The 17540-nt window shown below is 41.8% G+C and overlaps 1 protein-coding gene and 1 long non-coding RNA gene across 9 annotated transcripts in view; both read left to right on the forward strand.

Annotated features, from left to right (window-relative positions):
* Positions 1 to 8520, forward strand: part of TACC1 (transforming acidic coiled-coil containing protein 1) — a 60965-nt gene extending 52445 nt beyond the window's left edge. For all 8 annotated transcript variants that reach the window (XM_049771841.1, XM_049771843.1, XM_049771842.1 and 5 more), the window contains 4 exons: positions 1100 to 1260; positions 2849 to 2955; positions 5410 to 5530; positions 6326 to 8520. In XM_049771841.1, the coding sequence (XP_049627798.1) occupies positions 1100 to 1260; positions 2849 to 2955; positions 5410 to 5530; positions 6326 to 6394 (458 nt within the window). In that variant the 3' untranslated portion in view covers positions 6395 to 8520. The remainder of the gene's footprint in view (positions 1 to 1099; positions 1261 to 2848; positions 2956 to 5409; positions 5531 to 6325) is intronic.
* A 2198-nt stretch (positions 8521 to 10718) lies between these two features.
* Positions 10719 to 12301, forward strand: LOC126006496 (uncharacterized). The gene is made up of 2 exons (XR_007494855.1): positions 10719 to 10749; positions 10941 to 12301. It is a non-coding gene; the product is annotated as an uncharacterized LOC126006496 (long non-coding RNA).
* The last annotated feature ends 5239 nt before the right edge of the window (positions 12302 to 17540 follow it).

A 17540-nucleotide genomic window follows, 5' to 3' on the forward strand; every position in this document is an offset into this window, starting at 1 on the left:
GAGCTTCTAATCATAGTCTTTTCTGATCAGTACATAACCTCTGTATTTATATTTAAAGACACATTAATAAACAAGTGGTGGTGACTTGTTAACCTTGAGTTAGTTGATGGCTAACAGCACTAGAGATCTTGAATAAAGCTTGTATGATACACGTATCTGTCTCAGACACATCTCTGTAGACAGCACTTCAGCACCATACTTGAGCCATTGTGAGCAGCCAACTCTCCAACAAGGCTGGGAAGACAACTCAGTGTTTGTATTCATATTGAAGTCCTGGATTTTATTCTTTAAAAATGACTACTAACAAAAATGTATGAAAGTACAAAAAGCACAGCAGTAAATAGGTGTGTAAAGGACACTTGGTTACTGTACTAAGCAGGTAGGTAGCCAGGATGATTATTCAGTCTTGGTTGTTGAGCCTCTGCTGGGAAAGGTACATTCCAGATGAGTAAAATGTCTGCTGGGCATATCTGAGAATGACCAGCAAGTATTAGTTAGGGAATTAAAAAAAACACATTAGTAAGTAGGTAATTGTAGATAAATAATTCATAGATACAGAATCCACAAATAATAATGCTGCTTATGATTTGGTTCATTTTAGAGGACTGCAGCATTTGAAATCTATGAAAATGTGTAATGGAGAACACAGAGCTTAATAAGGCAAACCACATCATTGGTCATTGTGTGTGGTGGGGGAGTCTCCATTTTGGTACAGTTTCTTTACACCTCCCAAAGCTGAGTTCCCTGTGTCATGTGCTGAAGTGCCTTTACATGAGAGTGACAGTTTTTTCTGCTCTTGTGCACTAAAATATTCTCATCACCAAATGCCTTCCCAGTCCAGAGCCTCTTTAGTGTGATACTGCATAAACAGTCTTCTCAGAGTAGCTGCCTGGCTTTCTCGAAACCACAGCTCCTTTAAGTCTCTGTCAGATCTTTCCTCTAGTAGCAGCATCTCTGCACACACCAGGAACCACCTCTTGCCAACTTCCCCCTGTCCCCATCACCTCTCCCCCTATATTATGCTCTAAGCCCTTAGGAATGGGTACTTGGTCATCACACTCTGGAGCAATAAGAATGTGTCACTGGTTTCGATTCGCAGAAGATGAACAAAGGACAAATATGACCTCCCAGAAGAGCTTCCAGCAGTTGACCATGGAGAAAGAGCAGGCCCTGGCTGACCTTAACTCCGTAGAAAGGTCACTTTCTGATCTCTTCAGGAGATACGAGAACCTGAAAGGTGTTTTGGAAGGGTTTAAGAAGGTAGGATGTCCTTTTTAAATCTCTCCTTGCTAGAATTATTTTGTGAGTTAGAGGCCAGAGAGACAGTATAGTGGACAGGGTACTTGCTTTGCATGCAACGTATCTGAGTTCAATTCCCAGCATCCTATTTGATCTCCCTACCACCACCAGGGGTGAGCCCCGAGCCTAGAGCAAGGAGTAAGCCCAGAGCAGTACCAGTGCTAGATACCTGCGAGTATTTTAAAGGGAGATCCAGGACCACTGCTGGCCTTGTGTCCTTCATTCTAGCCAGGAGATTCTTCTCCCCCTGTCTTTCTGTGGTCGTTCTGTCTCATCCCTTGGGTGGCATTTTTTAATGATTTCTCTACTTGGGTTCAAGCCAGTAAAGCCACGTTACACCAGAGTGTATAAACCAAAATCCTCAGTCTTAAATGTTTTTGCCACCCACCTAGTAAGCATTAGTAGAGCCAAAAGGGGTTCTAGTAGTATCTCTAAAAAATGCAGGTAGTAAATTTCAGAGAAGCCTTTCACAAAGTGGGTGATCCTCACTCTGAAGAATTTGGAACCGGGCCCGGAGAGATAGCACAGCGGCATTTGCCTTGCAAGCAGCCGATCCAGGACCAAAGGTGGTTGGTTCGAATCCCGGTGTCCCATATGGTCCCCCGTGCCTGCCAGGAGCTATTTCTGAGCAGACAGCCAGGAGAAACCCCTGAGCACTGCCGGGTGTGGCCCAAAAACCAAAAACCAAAAACCAAAAACCAAAAAAAAAAAAAAAAATTTGGAACCAAGTGCAAGGGAGTTTCTCCTTCGCTGCATTTACAAGGTCCTTTCTGTTTATTTAAAGAAGGTAGATTTTCAGCATACAGTGATGAACTTTTATTTAATATTAAAAAGAATAAAGGAAACCTAGAAAAATTAATTTAAAATTTAAATAAAATTGACTAGTTAATCTAAAACAGGACTCCAGTGCCACTTACTGCCTTATTTATGGAAGGGAGACTCCCGAGAAGTGCTCAGACAGTGCAGGAATGTCTCTCAGTGATACTTCCCACCGAAGCCTGACAGCCTAATTCTTGGGTCCCTGGATGCAGTGGTGCTCAGGCTCTGTAGTTCTGGGGGGTGGGGGGCATATGGCTACGCCCAACGATGCTGGCTTGGAGCTTGTGTTGTCAGATTAAACTAAATTCAGCACACACTTTGTGTTTACCTATAACTCCATTCTCAAGTTTCAGTTTTGGATTTGGGGGTCATTCCGAGGGGCACCTCAGGACTACTCCCAGCTAGGTGCTTTGGGAATCATACGAAGCAGGGATTAAGCCAGGATTCTTATATTCAAAGTGTGTGCATCTGTCTTCGAGCCTTTTCCTTAACAATAGTTCCATCTTAAAGGGGATGGAACTGAACCTTAGTGTTTGCTTCTCAGATTCACATATGAAGATATTTTCTAGAATTTTTCCAATGAGAATTCTTGTACCAGTGAGCTAATAGTTTTCAAAATTACTATGGAAAATGACTCAAGAACTTCAAAATTTATTAGGTTTTTCAATACATGGTAGAAGATCTAAGGAATGACCTGTTCTTTTTATTTGAAATTATTACTTTGAAACAGAATGAAGAAGCCTTGAAAAAATGTGCCCAGGATTACTTAGCCAGAGTTAAACAAGAGGAGCAGCGATACCAGGCCCTGAAAATACATGCAGAAGAGAAGCTTGACAAGTAAGATCTTGTGCTTATTTAATTTCACTTTTCATGATGGTGGGAAGATTCATTGAAGGGGAAAAAATCAGTTTCCCAACTTTTGGTTACTTTACATTTGTGATCTTTTAGAGTCTCCCTGTTTCTGTATCATTAAGATTGGCTTCTGAGGATTCTTTTCTCTTACTATCACTAGTTAACTTTCGGGAGGCGTTTTCTTTGTTTTCTCAAGAAAAGCCTTCTGGCTCTTGGTTATTTGGATTTGTTCTGTTTTCATTGAATACTTTTGGTGTGAGATTTATTACGGGTTTCCTTTGATCAGTGTCTTGTGTGTGGAGTACAACCTGGATATCAATTCTCTCACTGTCCCCTCTCCCCTTCTCTGAACTCACAGTCTAGGACCCTATACTACTTGGCCCAGCCTCAGGTATCTGTTGTGGGTGATGGGTTTCTCTCAAGACCAATTTGCCCAGATCCTTCCATTGCTGGGCAAAGCAATAGGCCAGGTTTTTGTAACCAGAAACTCTGCCCTCTACTTAGCTCTGATGGCTCAGGGCTTGGCGCCACAATTATTATTCTTTGCTAAAATCACTGGCACTTCTGTCTATGTAGATCTGACTCCCATCTTGGGTTTCGGACTGCAACATCTCTGGAAAGGAATTTTCTAGTGCCCTGAAGACTTGCATGATGTATGGGTTCAGACACTCTTTCCTACATGGATTGTAGCAGTGCCCCTTCCCTAGCCAAGTTCCTAGGCCTGTTTTGTAGCTATTATGTTTTGAACCTGTTTTGAGGTTCAACAAACTAGTTTTTCCTTTCCTTGTAGACAAACTCACTGGGTCCTATAAAACTAAATGTGCCCCCAAATGTGTCTCTAATCCTTCCCACACTGGTTCCTGGGCAGTAACTTGAGCTCTCCCATTTCTTGCTGCTGCCAGTATTGAAGGCTTTGAAGAGCCTGTTAGCATCACAGATCCAAGTGCTTGGATTGGTCAGGCACCTCCTCTGACAAACTGGTGGCAGATAGGAGATTTATAGTTTGTTTCTGTTTTTATTTTGCTTTTTTGAACTAGGGGATATGCCCCATGTTGTTGGAGCTTGTGTTGGTGGGGTGAGGGGAGGGGAGGGGTTTGAGGCTACTACCAGTAGTGCCCGTCTCCTGGTATGGGCTTGAAGTTTCATGCTTAAGCCTGGTGGTGCTAGGTTTCAGGGACCAGGACCTCACACATGTTGGGATGCACTTTGCCACTTCGGTCTACCACCCTAGTTCAGTCCAATTTATATTAGGGTTTAGGACTGCTCCATTTTTTAATAGGCATTTAGTCTCACAGTTCTAGTGGCAGAGAAGGCTTTAGGGAATATGCCTACCCACTCACATTGTTCCACTTAGGATTTTGCCATAGGGAATAGAAGAGAATTGCTGGATCAGAGAATACCTTGTCATGCTGTGACACTCACCACATAGGACCCTCCAGTGAATGAAACATTGGCTCTCATCCCTCTGGCCATTTGTGACCCTGCCTCCTTGAAGCTCTGCCAACTAGGGGCAGGATTGTCCTTACTCATTTTTGCCAGTTCAGTCAATTTCCAAAAATGCATTAAATCTACATGCCTTTGATATGTTTTTTTTTTTTTTGCTTTGTTTTGTTTTTGGGTTTTTTGTTTTGTTTTGTTTTGGTTTGGTTTTTCGGGCCACACCCGTTTGATGCTCAGGGGTTACTCCTGGCTACGCACTCAGAAATTGCCCCTGGCTGGGGGACCATATGGGACACCGGGGATAGAACCGTGGTCCTTTTCTTGGCTAGTGCTTGCAAGGCAGACACCTTACCTCTAGCGTCACTTCACCGGCCCCACCTTTGATATGCTTTAACATTCTCTCATCATCAGTTAACTGGCTGTTTGTTAATTGACATAGGTTTTTTTTTTTTTTTTAATTCCTCTTAAAGTCGGTCTTTGTCTTATAGGTATCAATGGTTAGAATCCTGACTCTAGCTGCAATTACAACTGAATAGTCTTGCCCAATATCATTCTGGGTTTAAAGAAATTGAAGATTGTAGAAACCGCCCTGTGATTTTGTTTTCTAGTTATAAGATCTTGGAAGACCATTGAACCTCTTGTTCTGGGGTGACTCCCAGCAGTGCTTGGGGGTCACCAGGGTTCTCTTTATTGGTGCTTAGGCCCCATGTGCTGGAAATGGAAATCAAACCTCACACATGCCTTGCAGTGTGCTCTGCTACTAGAGCCTATTCCTGGTCCACAAAGGCCATTTTGACTCTACAACTACCATTGGTTTATACCAAGGAAATCTCCATAGCAATTTGTTATGAATCACAATTTTATCGATTAAAATAGAATTTTTTCAATCAGATTCCTCTTTTCTCTCTCCCTGAGATTTGTAACTTGACTCATTAGCTGTGAGGATAACCAAGTATGTGCTTTTGTCTCTTTATTCTGCAAATAAACCATCATAAACAGAGCCAATGAAGAAATTGCTCAGGTTCGAACAAAAGCAAAGGCTGAAAGTGCAGCTCTCCACGCCGGACTGCGGAAAGAGCAGATGAAAGTGGAGTCACTGGAAAGGGCCCTTCAGCAGAAGGTATATGGTGGATCCAAGTGGTCTCTGGTACAGATACAGATAGATGGGCAAACCAGGAAGTGCCAGGCCGCAAGCATAAGCAGGTACTCAGGATATCGCACTCTCTGAAATTTAGGGTGCCAGACTCCGCTTTGTCAGATTCTGATAAGCAATATCTCAAGCCATCTTGCTCCATCATTGCAGTTTTACCCTGCAGGGGACATCTGGAGTATGTATGTGGTTATCACAACTGACAGATGCCACTATTCCCTAGTGGGTAGAAACCACATCCTACACTGCCAAGAATTGAAGACTGACTTGACTCAGAAAGTGAATAGGGCCATGGCTGACAAACAACCAGTAAATGAAAAGCAGGCATAGCAATAGTGCCTGTTTCTCTCTGCTCAGTCACTCTTGGGCTTCCTTTTGTGCCACTCACATTTTTCTTACTATGTTCTCTAGTTCTGTGCCTTTTCAGGTTGCAGCCATTCAACTAAAATAGAGGTTTACATCACCAGTCTGATAAACCCCTGATAGACAGAGAAGACTTAGAATGTTAGTTCTCCAGAGAAAATCAGATCTAATCAGTTCAAATAAAAGCTACAGACAGCTAACTATCCTCTTCCCCTAAGCAATTCAAGCATAACTCTGAGCATGTGAACATTTTCCAGTGAAGAAGTTTTCCTTTCTTTAAAATGTGTTTGCTGTAGTAAAGTTAGGGGTCACGGAGTTAGGGTGTCTAGGTAAAGTGTAGGCAGTCTCGTAACTAAGCTTTATCTCAGAACAGTGGCCTGCATATTATCTCTTATCTTCCAGAACCAAGAAATCGAAGAACTGACGAAAATCTGTGATGAACTGATTGCAAAGATGGGTAAAACCGACTGAGTTTCTCCTGTTGGCTCAGCAGATCTGCGCTTGGCTGCTTCTCATGATCACAGTTACCTTGCCTTATTCAGTAATAATTGCCCCTTTTAGAGAAAAAAAAAAATAGGTGGGGAGGGGGGAAAAGCACATGTCTACTGCTGGCCGTCCTGCTTTGCTGCCACTGAAACACAGGCCTGGAAGAAACGTTGGTGTTGTAAAGTCTCAAAAGGAAGGCCGCTCTGGCCATGCTTTTCCATTTCCTTCCTGGGTTCTGTTAAATGGGCTGCTCAGTTTGGGTACCCGATTTTTCTAGCTTCCTTTTGTTTTAAGGTCATCTTGACATTTTGAAATGTGATGTGTTTAGGATTTTGTCAGTTTGGGGTCATCTCTGATTTTTCTTGGTGGTCTATTTTATCTTTCATTTTATTTAATTTTGGAATTTGGAGTCACATCTGGTGGCACTTGGGGGCTCGTCCTGTTTCTGTGCTCCAGAGTCATTCCTAGAGAGCTCAGGGGTCATGGGTCCCAAGGGCACCTGCTTGCAGAGCATGTGCTCTACCCTTTGAACCATTTTTATGACCCTTTATTTCATCTGTAACGTTCTTTCCATAATAGGGACCTGATTTGATATCATTCCTGTTACTTCCAGTTTATGAACAAGAATGAACTCTCCAGTACCTGTTTGCACTAATGCGTTTCTCTCTATGCTGAAGCATAGTCAGATAAAGACTTCTTTACAAAAGTAAATGTAATAGGACCCTTTTTCAGAATTTGAAGGGATTCACAGTGATTGGGGCTACCCTAGACTTGTGTCACATTCTGAAACCACAGTCTCGGGCTCACACCTGGGTAAGACTTTCTTGCTCTTTTTCCTGATGCCCTGTTTAGACACACTTGAGCCTCTGGAGTATAGCACTCTGGTTTGTCCTCAGACAGACCATGTCTGCTCTTCACATGAGTAGCATAAGACTCCCTCAAGAGTTAGGTTTGGCAAATGTCTCCTGGAGCCTGGAAGTCTTCTCTGCATCCATTTGTTGCTACAAAATCAACATTTACTCTTTATTTTTTATTACTACCTAATTGAAATTTGCACAGAAAATCTACTTGTCAAAAGTGTAAATCTTATTTGCAAAGGTCATTTAAATCCCTGAGAAGTTTTAAGGTGAAGGAATGGTTGGAATTTTATGTGTATGATGCATTATTCTTCAGACCTTTCTTCTTAAAGGCAGAAAATCCTCTCAAACTTAAGATAATAGTTTTTTTTAGTAAAACAAGCAGTAAAAATCCTGTGAACCACTCCAAAACCAAGCAGCGTTTGCATACTTTTCAACAAAGACCATTTGAAGATTGCAGGAGGAGTGTGGACACTAGGCCAAATTCCTCAGCCTCTCACTGGACTTGGATCAGAATAGTGGGGCACATTAAGCCCAGAATGGAGGTTTTCCATGTGATGCCAGTTAATTGCCTTCCGTTTGATAGGTAAAACCAAATCCATAGAAATGTTTTAAATTCCTCTTTTGTCTTAATCTTACACCGAAAAGTCTTCATGGTGATATGCACTATGTGTAGTACAAAGAAGTTTTTGTATTTCTCTTGTAAAATTAGTATTGCATGATCTCACTTCAACAATGAATTGATGATTTATGCCTAGTGATGAACTTCTAGATCTTTAAATGAAAAACACTTTTAGCAATGTATTAATTCACGTGGGTGCGATCTTTAGCCCAGGGAGATTAGTAATGGCGCTTAAAGCCAGAAGTTGCATTTGCCAATATGTATTTCTCATCATCGGTGCTTAGGCTGTATTTTAAAAGCCTTTTGTCTTAATATTATATATGAAAAAATCTAAAAATTATCTATGCTTGGATAAGTGACTGGACAATCACTTGGCTTTGGGAGCAGTTGCTGTACTTGGGAGGGCAAGCTGTGCCTGCCATACTCCGAGGAGAGAACAGGGGTATCCTGTGTCGGTCACTGATCTCCTCTGTCAGTCCTCCCTCTGCTGGAAGGAAATTGAATTTTGCAGAAAGATGCGCTGCTATAAACCTTTTTCGCTGCTGTGTTTAGTGACATAACTATGTTCTTTTTATTATACTGACCTGTGTTGCACACAAAAAGCTTATAAATTTCCATTATAAATTTCTATTTCTTCAGGCTACGTGAATATAAAAAAAATAGTAACTATATGTTGAAACAGACAGAGGTGACAGCAATCCTTTTCTAGCATGGTAGAAGAGATTTCTTCTACCCCAGCAAATGAAGTTGCCACATGAAGATTACAAAAGGGTCCTTGTTAAATAATGTCTTTCAGCCTTGACCAATATGAGAAGACATCTTCATTCTCATTTAATAGATGAATGTTTTCCAACATGAGCAAAAATGTAAGGCTAGGAAGATAGCTCAAAGGGCACCTATTTTCTTTTCAGGAGACCTGAGTTTGATCTTGACACACCATGGTCTCCTGAGGACTGCCAAGAGCAACCTCTGCAGAGTGGATATAGCTCCCAGGCACCCCCAGCCATGATCCCCTCCCCCAACCAAAATAAAAAAATTTTTTAAAAGAATGGAAATGGGGACAGAAATATATTAGTATGAGAGGCAAGGCTCTTGCCTTGCATGCAGCCAACTTTGGTTCTATTCCTAGCACTTCATATGGACCCCTGAGCACAGAGAGCCGGGAATAATTCCTGAGCACCACCACAGGGTATGGTCCAGAAACCAAAATCGGAAGAAAAGAAAAAATATATAGCAGGAAGAGGAGGGGTGGCAAAGGGATATATATATCTGCAGAGCCAGCAAATCAAGAGAATATAGTAAGGACCAGGAAGATATTCAGAGGCTTGGAGTGCATGCTTTGCATATGGGAACCTCAGCATTGATCTGTACTATGTGGTCCCTAAGCCGGGAGTAGCCCCTGAGCACCACATGAGTGCTCCCTCCTCACAAATCAAAACAACATAAAATAATATACTGGGCAGAAGTATGCGTACTTCTTTAAAAATGAGGCCAGAGACAGTACAGTAGGTAGGACACTTGTGCACTCAGCCGGCCTGGGTTCTATCCCCTGCAACCTATATAGTCCCCCGAAACCCGCCAGGAGTAATCCCTGAGCACATCAGGTGTGACCCAAAAACGCATATATGTCCAAAATAATTTGAAAAGTCTTGTAGAACTCTGCCTAGAGGGGAGGTGAGGTACTTGCCTTTACATAAGGCCAACCCCGGTTTAATCTCTGGCACCACATATGGTTCCCAAGCACCGCCTCAGATCATCCTTCGAACAGGATGAGGAATATAATTCCTAAGCACCACCAAGTGTGACCCCAACCAAAGAGGAAAAATAACTCTGCCTACAATTTTGCATCAAAGATGCTTGTTGGTCACAACAAGGCTGGGGTTAATAAATACAGGGGTTAAGGCACTTAGCTTTCACGTGGCATACCCTGGTTTGATTTTTGCCGTGACCTACAGCCCCCTGAGCACTGCCAGGTGTAGCCAAAATAAACCACCCACAAATAAATACATAATAAGTCTTACTACCAGGTTGAAAGGGCCATGGAAGGAACTACTGGCAGAGCAATTTTAGGGGTTTTAGGTGACCTTGTCAAGATTCAGAAACATTTTATGAGTTGACTGCTAGGGTGTAGAAAGGTAGTTTAAATGGGAGAATTTAGTGCAAGGCAGACCAAACTGGTTTTCATTTGGCTGGCCAGCCAGTTACAGTCAGACCTCCCAACATTGACTTTATTTGGAGAAGCTCCTGGAAGCCAATGACCTGCCCAAACCTTTTGTTCCATAAAACTACTGGAATTACTGAGAGGCAAGTGTTCTCGTGGTTTTAGCTTCTTCAGACCCAACCCAAATTAGGAAGTGGAGAATCACATGATGGTGAAAAACAGGATTTGGCAGCATTCCCAGATGATATGGATGCTGAAGATTTACATTTCATTTTGAAGGATAACAAGTTACCCTTTTTTTCTTCCCAGCCTGTTTCCCCTTTTTAATGTGTCCTCTTTGTGCAACTCACACAGGTAACTTCAATGAGCAGCCCCTATTTAGTTCTAGTTACAGATACCCCAAATATTCATAATTTGACCCAAACTAGCCAGACTGAAATCCTTTTAAACGAATATTACATAGGGTATGGTGGTAGGTCTCAAATTCAAAATTACGGTTTTGAAAAGCAGGCTTTGGTGAGAGCTGTGGAAAACTAGTTGGAAACAATTTAGTACATCTAATAGAGTAAAAGCTAAAGTTCATTTTTGTTTACTTTTGATTCTCCCCTATAATGATAATTGCCCACAAATGTATCTATCATTTTATGACCATCTGAACCTATGCTCAGACTTGGGAAGAAACTAGGTGTTGAAAGCTCAAGTGTTCCTTTTTGGTTTTTGGGCCACACCTGGTGACGCTCAGGGGTTACTCCTGGCTATGAGCTCAGAAATCGCGCCTGGCTTGGGGGAATCATATGGGACGCCGGGGGATCGAACCTAGGTCCGTCCTAGGCTAGCACAGGCAAGGCAGGCACCCTTATCTCTAGCGCCACCACGCCAGCCCCCATCAAGTGTTCCTTTTATGTTTCCATTTTTTCCTTTTAAGAAAATTTTTTGTCTTGGTGCCAAGAGTCCAATGTAAGGGCCTCAGACATGAAAAAGGGATTTAAATTACAGGTGTATATATTCTAAAGAATTTAAGAGATAGTATATTATTAGTATTTGCTTATTACAGAATAGAGTCTGGGAATCCCAGAATGTCAAGCCAAAGGTCTAAGATGTCATCATCTTCACCGATTTCAATAAATATTTTGTGGAGACTTTTGCCCAAAACAAAAGACTTTGCCTCTGAGTTCCAGTGATCTTAAAAAACAATTCACTATCCACACCATGAGTCTCCCATGGTCAAGCTGAAATAATAAGCCTAGTAGACACATATCTCTAAGGCTGGAAGATAATACAAACTATAGCTTTTCGGTGAAGAGCACTCCCTAGTACCCAGAGCTAAGCATTCTGGAGACTAAAGATTGCACTTTTCATAGTTTTTTTTGTCCAAATGCAATCCCATTTCTGTGCCTCTTAGCATGCAGTTAAATTTGGACAGACAAGATTCCTAAGGAATGTCTATTAACTATAATATGGTTACAGCTATTACATATATAAATATATATTCTGGTTATAGTTCTAATACAGAGGTATTGTGTGCAATGCTGGCCCGTGGCAATCTGTGAAACGCTTTAACTCCTTTGGAGGAGGCCTGGCATAGGGCTGAGATGTGGCTTCAACTGTCCCTGTATTCTTCATTTTGAAATGTAAAGGTACCACTTTTCCCTCTGCCTTCTAGTGGTATCTGAACTATACTCCAAACAGTGTTTCCTGATCATGTTGTTAACTGATTGATTCTATATTTATGAAACATTTTCACAAGGGAACAGACAAATTTAAACTTCAAAACCACCCCTTGACCAGGAACAGGGCCTTCAAGGTTGTTCCACATCCCAGCTTCCGCCTAGGGCCTCCTTCCCAATGAGTTAGGAACCAGGCATTTCTTTGAAATCTCACCAGTAGCAGTGAACTTTTTCAGTGTTGCTGTTAGCAGATGTGTTTGCCAATAGATAACATTTGTAGTAATGTGCCAACCAGTAACTAACTGTTCATAGCACACCCGCCACTGTGTTTCTACGGGTGCCATGAAGTGTGTGAGGGGCCTCTAAGATGTCTGGAGGAACGACCGATGCATTGACTACTGCTATCAGGATTATGTTGTGTGGAAAAGTCATCTACATAAATTTTATATGCACAGTAATTTCCCTTTTATATGTCAGGTAAATATTTGTAAAAGTTATACTCACACAAATGAAATTATTATAATAATTACTAATATATTTTTTCCATGTTTCATTGCCTGAATAAAAACTGTTTATCACTGTTAACTGTGGGTGTGGATGTGTTTTCCTGGTTGTAAGTCACAGTATCCCTGAGTGTGAAATTTATGACAGCTTCACTTTTATGAGCTCCATATTTCAGTCTGAAAATAGAAAAGATGACAATTTTGCTGAATTTTGTAGGGTTTTATGCATTTGGGCATGTAATTAAAACCAAAGCAAACTTGGAATTCAGACCTTGTCATGTAAATTTCCATGCCTCTGTTTTTGTGCGAACAAAGTTTTAATTTTGATTGTGGGGATGCAATGAAGGTCAGTCTGGATCACTGCTCTAGGAGCATAGGACTCCAAGGTTTATGGCAGGGGCCTCATGGTGTCCAGTTTGTAAGGTTCAGGGATTACATGACCACACCAATGGTGCTGGAATGGAACCTGATCTGCCACATAGAAAGCCTGATTTAACCCCTATACTCTCTCCAACCCCACAGAGAAATTAGGTGCTTCTTTGGTTTTGTTTAGAGGCCACCCACATGTTCTGGCATTTTTTTTTTAATCAGAAGAACCTAGGTTACCCTAAACTTTCTGACTGGCTGAAGGATATGGTATAAAGCAGCAGTGTAAACACCACAGAACAGTTGACAGAAATTAGATGACACTTATTTACTTATTTTACTTCCTAGTTAATACCAGAAGAAATATAAAATACCAAAATGCCATTTTTGTACTGGCCAGGCCAACTCCATTAGAAGGGTCTGGAACTTTCTCAGTTTTATTACAGGAAAAGTAAGAGGCTGGTTACTGCTCCACTTCACAGCTTAGTTAGGGATCCACTCAGGGAAAGCAAAGCACTGGCACATTCTGACTATTAGTCACAGACACTGCAGCCTGGAATGTTCTTTCTGAGGAGGGTGTGGCTTCCTGGTATGCTGAGAGCCTGTAGCATGACTGAAAGTGGCATTGCTATGTCCTAACTGCCTATACCCCAAACTCATTCGTGGGCCAGGAACTTGGTTCAAGGTTAGAACATATGCATTGCATGTAGGAGTCCTGGCTTTGATCCTGGCATCAACATGCTCATCACATGTGGACACAGTAAGATGCTCAGGGTTGCTCCCTGAGGTGCTCGGGCTCACACAATGCTACAAATTGAATCGGAGTTTCCACATGCTCTCCAACCCTTTATGGCTGCCCCCCCCCCACAGAATTTCATCCATAAGTAATGTAAGACCACTGGATTTCGAGGGAGGGGTCACATCCAGCAGTGCTCAGGGGTTACTCCTGGCTCTACACTCAGAAATCACTCCTGGCAGGCTCGGGGGACCATATGGGATGCTGAGATTCGAACCACTGTCCTTGTGTGTGCAAGGCAAATGCCCTACCTCCGTGCTATCTCTCAAGCCCCAAGATGACTGGATTTTTTTACACACACTACAGTTCAGGGATTCTATCATTTTTGTGAATGGCAATCTATATTTTATATATATATATAGAAAAATATGACATACAAAATAAACATGTGGGATAGAAAAAAATGAGTAAGTGAATTACAAGGGGTCACAGACTACATAACCTAAGAACTGGTCTATAGAACTGAACCTGGGGGGACAGAAGAGGTTCAGATAGGGGACAGAAACACTGAGCCAGTGTAAAGATAAGCAAACTTTTAATTGTAAAGTGCTAGAACATTGTATGCATGAAACCCTGTCATGAACAGCATTGTAAATCAGTGCCTCAAAAAAATCAAACTTTGGGCCCGGAGAGATAGCACAGCGGTGTTTGCCTTGCAAGCAGCTGATCCAGGACCAAAGGTGGTTGGTTCGAATCCCGGTGTCCCATATGGTCCCCCGTGCCTGCCAGGAGCTATTTCTGAGCAGACAGCCAGGAGTAACCCCTGAGCACTGCTGGGTGTGGCCCAAAAACCAAAAAAAAAAAAAAAAAAATCAAACTTTTTTAATGTAACATCTATTGTGACTTTAAAAAGAAAAAAAGCTAAGGGGACCCAGAAAGGCTAAAAGGGTTAGAGCACATGCTTCACATATGGGAGGCTCAGGTTCTATTCTAGAACCTCAAGGTCTGCCAAACACTGCCAGGAGTAATCCCTGAGCATCATCAGTGTGTTTCCCCCTCCAATATTTTCGTTTCGTTTTGGGGCCACACTCGGGTGACACTCAGGGGTTTACTCCTGGCTATGCACTCAGAAATCGCTTCTGGCTCGGGGGACCATATGGAATGCCGAGGAATTGAATTGTGGTCCGTCCCAGGTCAGCTGCATGCAAGGTAAACGCCCTGCCGCTGTACCACCACTCTGGTCCCAGCCCTTCCAATATATATATATATTTGGTTTTTGGGCCACACCCGGTAACGCTCAGGGTTTACTCCTGGCTATGTGCTCAGAAGTTGCTCCTGGCTTGGGGGACCATATGGGACACCGGGGGATCGAACCGCGGTCCGTCCAAGGCTAGCGCAGGCAAGGCAGGCACCTTACCTTTAGCGCCACCGCCCGGCCCCGCCCTTCCAATATTTTAAATACAAAGTTCAATGAGCAAATTTAGAATAAATACTGCTTAATGAAATTTGCTACAAATCAGTATTCCTCAACCACTGGGGCCACTCTGTCAGTGTAGAAAGGCTGAAAAACACTTCGACCAGTTCAGTTATAAGTGCTGGTCCCTGGACCAGTATGCAAGCCAGATGCTGGTCCTCACATGTACAAAGTTAAAGAATACTGAATTAGATCCCATATGATCTAGTAATACCACTCCTAAGGATATTCCATAGGAACACAAAATCACCATGCAGAAAAGTCCTCTGCTTTCCTTTGTTCATTGCAGCACTATTCATAATAGCCAGAATCTGGTAACAACCCAAGTGCCCGAGAACAGATGAGTGGATAAAGAAATCATGGTGCATCTACACAATAGAATACTATGAAATACTATACAGTTGTTAGGAAAATTGAAGTCATGAAATTGACATATATGGGTGGATATGGTGATTATTATGCTGAGTGAAATGTGAATAATCTCAATCATTTGTGAGATAGAGAAAAATAACTGATTGCATGATAATAATATCCAGAAACAGTAAAATTGAAGATCAGGTGGACCAGTGCATGGTAAGAAGGTTACCACAAATAGGACAGTGCAGAGAGTCAGGGCAAAGAGGACCACTATGACAAAGACAGTTAGAAATGACCAATCTAGACAAGAACTGGTTGCTGAAAGGAGATAAAGTGACATGCATGATGCCCCTTTAGTAACACGATTGAAAACCAAAAAGGAAGAAAGAAGAAAAATGTCTGCTGTAGAGGTAGGTGGAGGTGGGGTGGGGGGAAACCAAGGACACTTGTGATAGGAAATGTGCACTGGTAAGGGATGATTATTAGTGTATGACAACTCAATCATGAATAACTTTGTAACTATCTCATGGTGATTCAAAGAATTAATTTTATTAAAAACAATAAAATAATGATAAAATAAAAATTTTTATTAAATTTAAAAATATATTTTATTTAAAAATTAAAAAATAGAAATTTTATATAAGTAGAACTCATAATAAGCGAATTTTATTTTATATATTTGCATTTCTTTTATGTTGTACAGTTTTCCCAATTTTTTTTTGTTTGTTTTTTTTTTTGGTTTTTGGGCCACACCCGTCGATGCTCAGGGGTTACTCCTGGCTGTCTGCTCAGAAATAGCTCCTGGCAGGCACGGGGGACCATATGGGACACCGGGATTCGAACCAACCACCTTTGGTCCTGGATCGGCTGCTTGCAAGGCAAACGCCGCTGTGCTATCTCTCCGGGCCCCAGTTTTCCCAATTTAAAAAAAAAATTTTTTTTCCTAAAAGTATATATGAAGGGGCCCAGAGAAATAGCACAGCGGTGTTTGCTTTGCAAGCAGCCAATCCAGGACCTAAGATGGTTGGTTCGAATCCCGGTGTCCCATATGGTCCCCCAAGCCAGGAGCTATTTCTGAGCAGACAGCCGGGAGTAATCCCTGAGCACCGCCGGTGTGGCCCAAAAACCAAAAAAAAAAACAAAAAAAAAACAGTATGGGGTCGGGAAGGTGGCGCTAGAGGTAAGGTGTCTGCCTTGCAAGCGCTAGCGTAGGACAGACCACGGTTCGATCCCCTGGCGTCCCATATGGTCCCCCGAAGCCAGGGGCGATTTCTGAGCGCATAGCCAGGAGTAACCCCTGAGTGTCAAATGGGTGTGGCCCAAAAACCAAAAAAAAAAAAAAAAAAAAAAAAAACAGTATATATGAAGGAAAATTTCCTTACTGGTTTCGTAAGTTGAGCAGGTATTTAAATCTATATAAAGGTACTGGTCTATTTCTGTAAAGTCCATTATTAATATTGTTTCTTTTTCAGAAATTCTCAGTATCAAATCACCCTAACTTACAACTGGGGTAAGTCATGTTTGGGGAAGTAATAAACAGTATTTTATGATAAAAAATTTAAAAATACAAAATAGAGCTGGAGCGATAACACAGGTAGGTAGGATTTTTGCCTTGCACTCGGCTAACACAGGACGAATCCCGGTTTAATACCCGGCATCCTATATGGTCCCCCGAGCCTGCCAGGAGCAATTTCTGAGCACAGAGCCAGGAGTAATCCCTGAGCACAGCCGGTGTGACCCAAAAACCAAAAGTCAAAAAACAAAAATAAAAATAAAATAAAACAAACAAACAAACAAACAAAAAAATCACAGGTCTGCCTTGGTGGCTGTTAACTGCCAACCTTCAAAGCAGTGCACAGGCATATGCCAGCTTAGGTGTGAAACAGTTGAGATCCACTGCTTTTGTACACATTGTTAGCTTCACTCAAAATTGCAGTAAAATGACCACTTTTTAGAAAGTGAGTTTTTTTATCATTGTCTAAGTTTGTAGATATTGAAACTTTATATCTGTTAACATCAAAATATTGCTTTTATTGTATATAAAGTGAGACTTGCACAAAATTTCCTAAAAAGCCAAAGAAATTGTGGCCAAAGTGATAGCACAGCTGCCTTGCAAGCAGGTTAACCTGAGTTCAATCCCAGGCATCCCAAATAGTCCCATGAGACTGCCAGGAGTAACTCTTGAGCACTGCTGGGTGTGGCCCCAAAACAAACAAAGCCAAAGAAATTGTTTTCAAGTTTGAGAGAAACTTTATTTAAATACAAATAATATGACATTTAAACTATTCTTTCACTGAAGAAAACCATTTCAACTCTAAACCATTAGTCTATAGGAAACCATTCCAAGTCATTCTTAGGGCATTTGTGACTCAGGTTATTTTATATGAT

This window comes from Suncus etruscus, chromosome 4 (genome assembly GCF_024139225.1).
Source record: "Suncus etruscus isolate mSunEtr1 chromosome 4, mSunEtr1.pri.cur, whole genome shotgun sequence".
Taxonomy (NCBI): Eukaryota; Metazoa; Chordata; class Mammalia; order Eulipotyphla; family Soricidae; genus Suncus; species Suncus etruscus.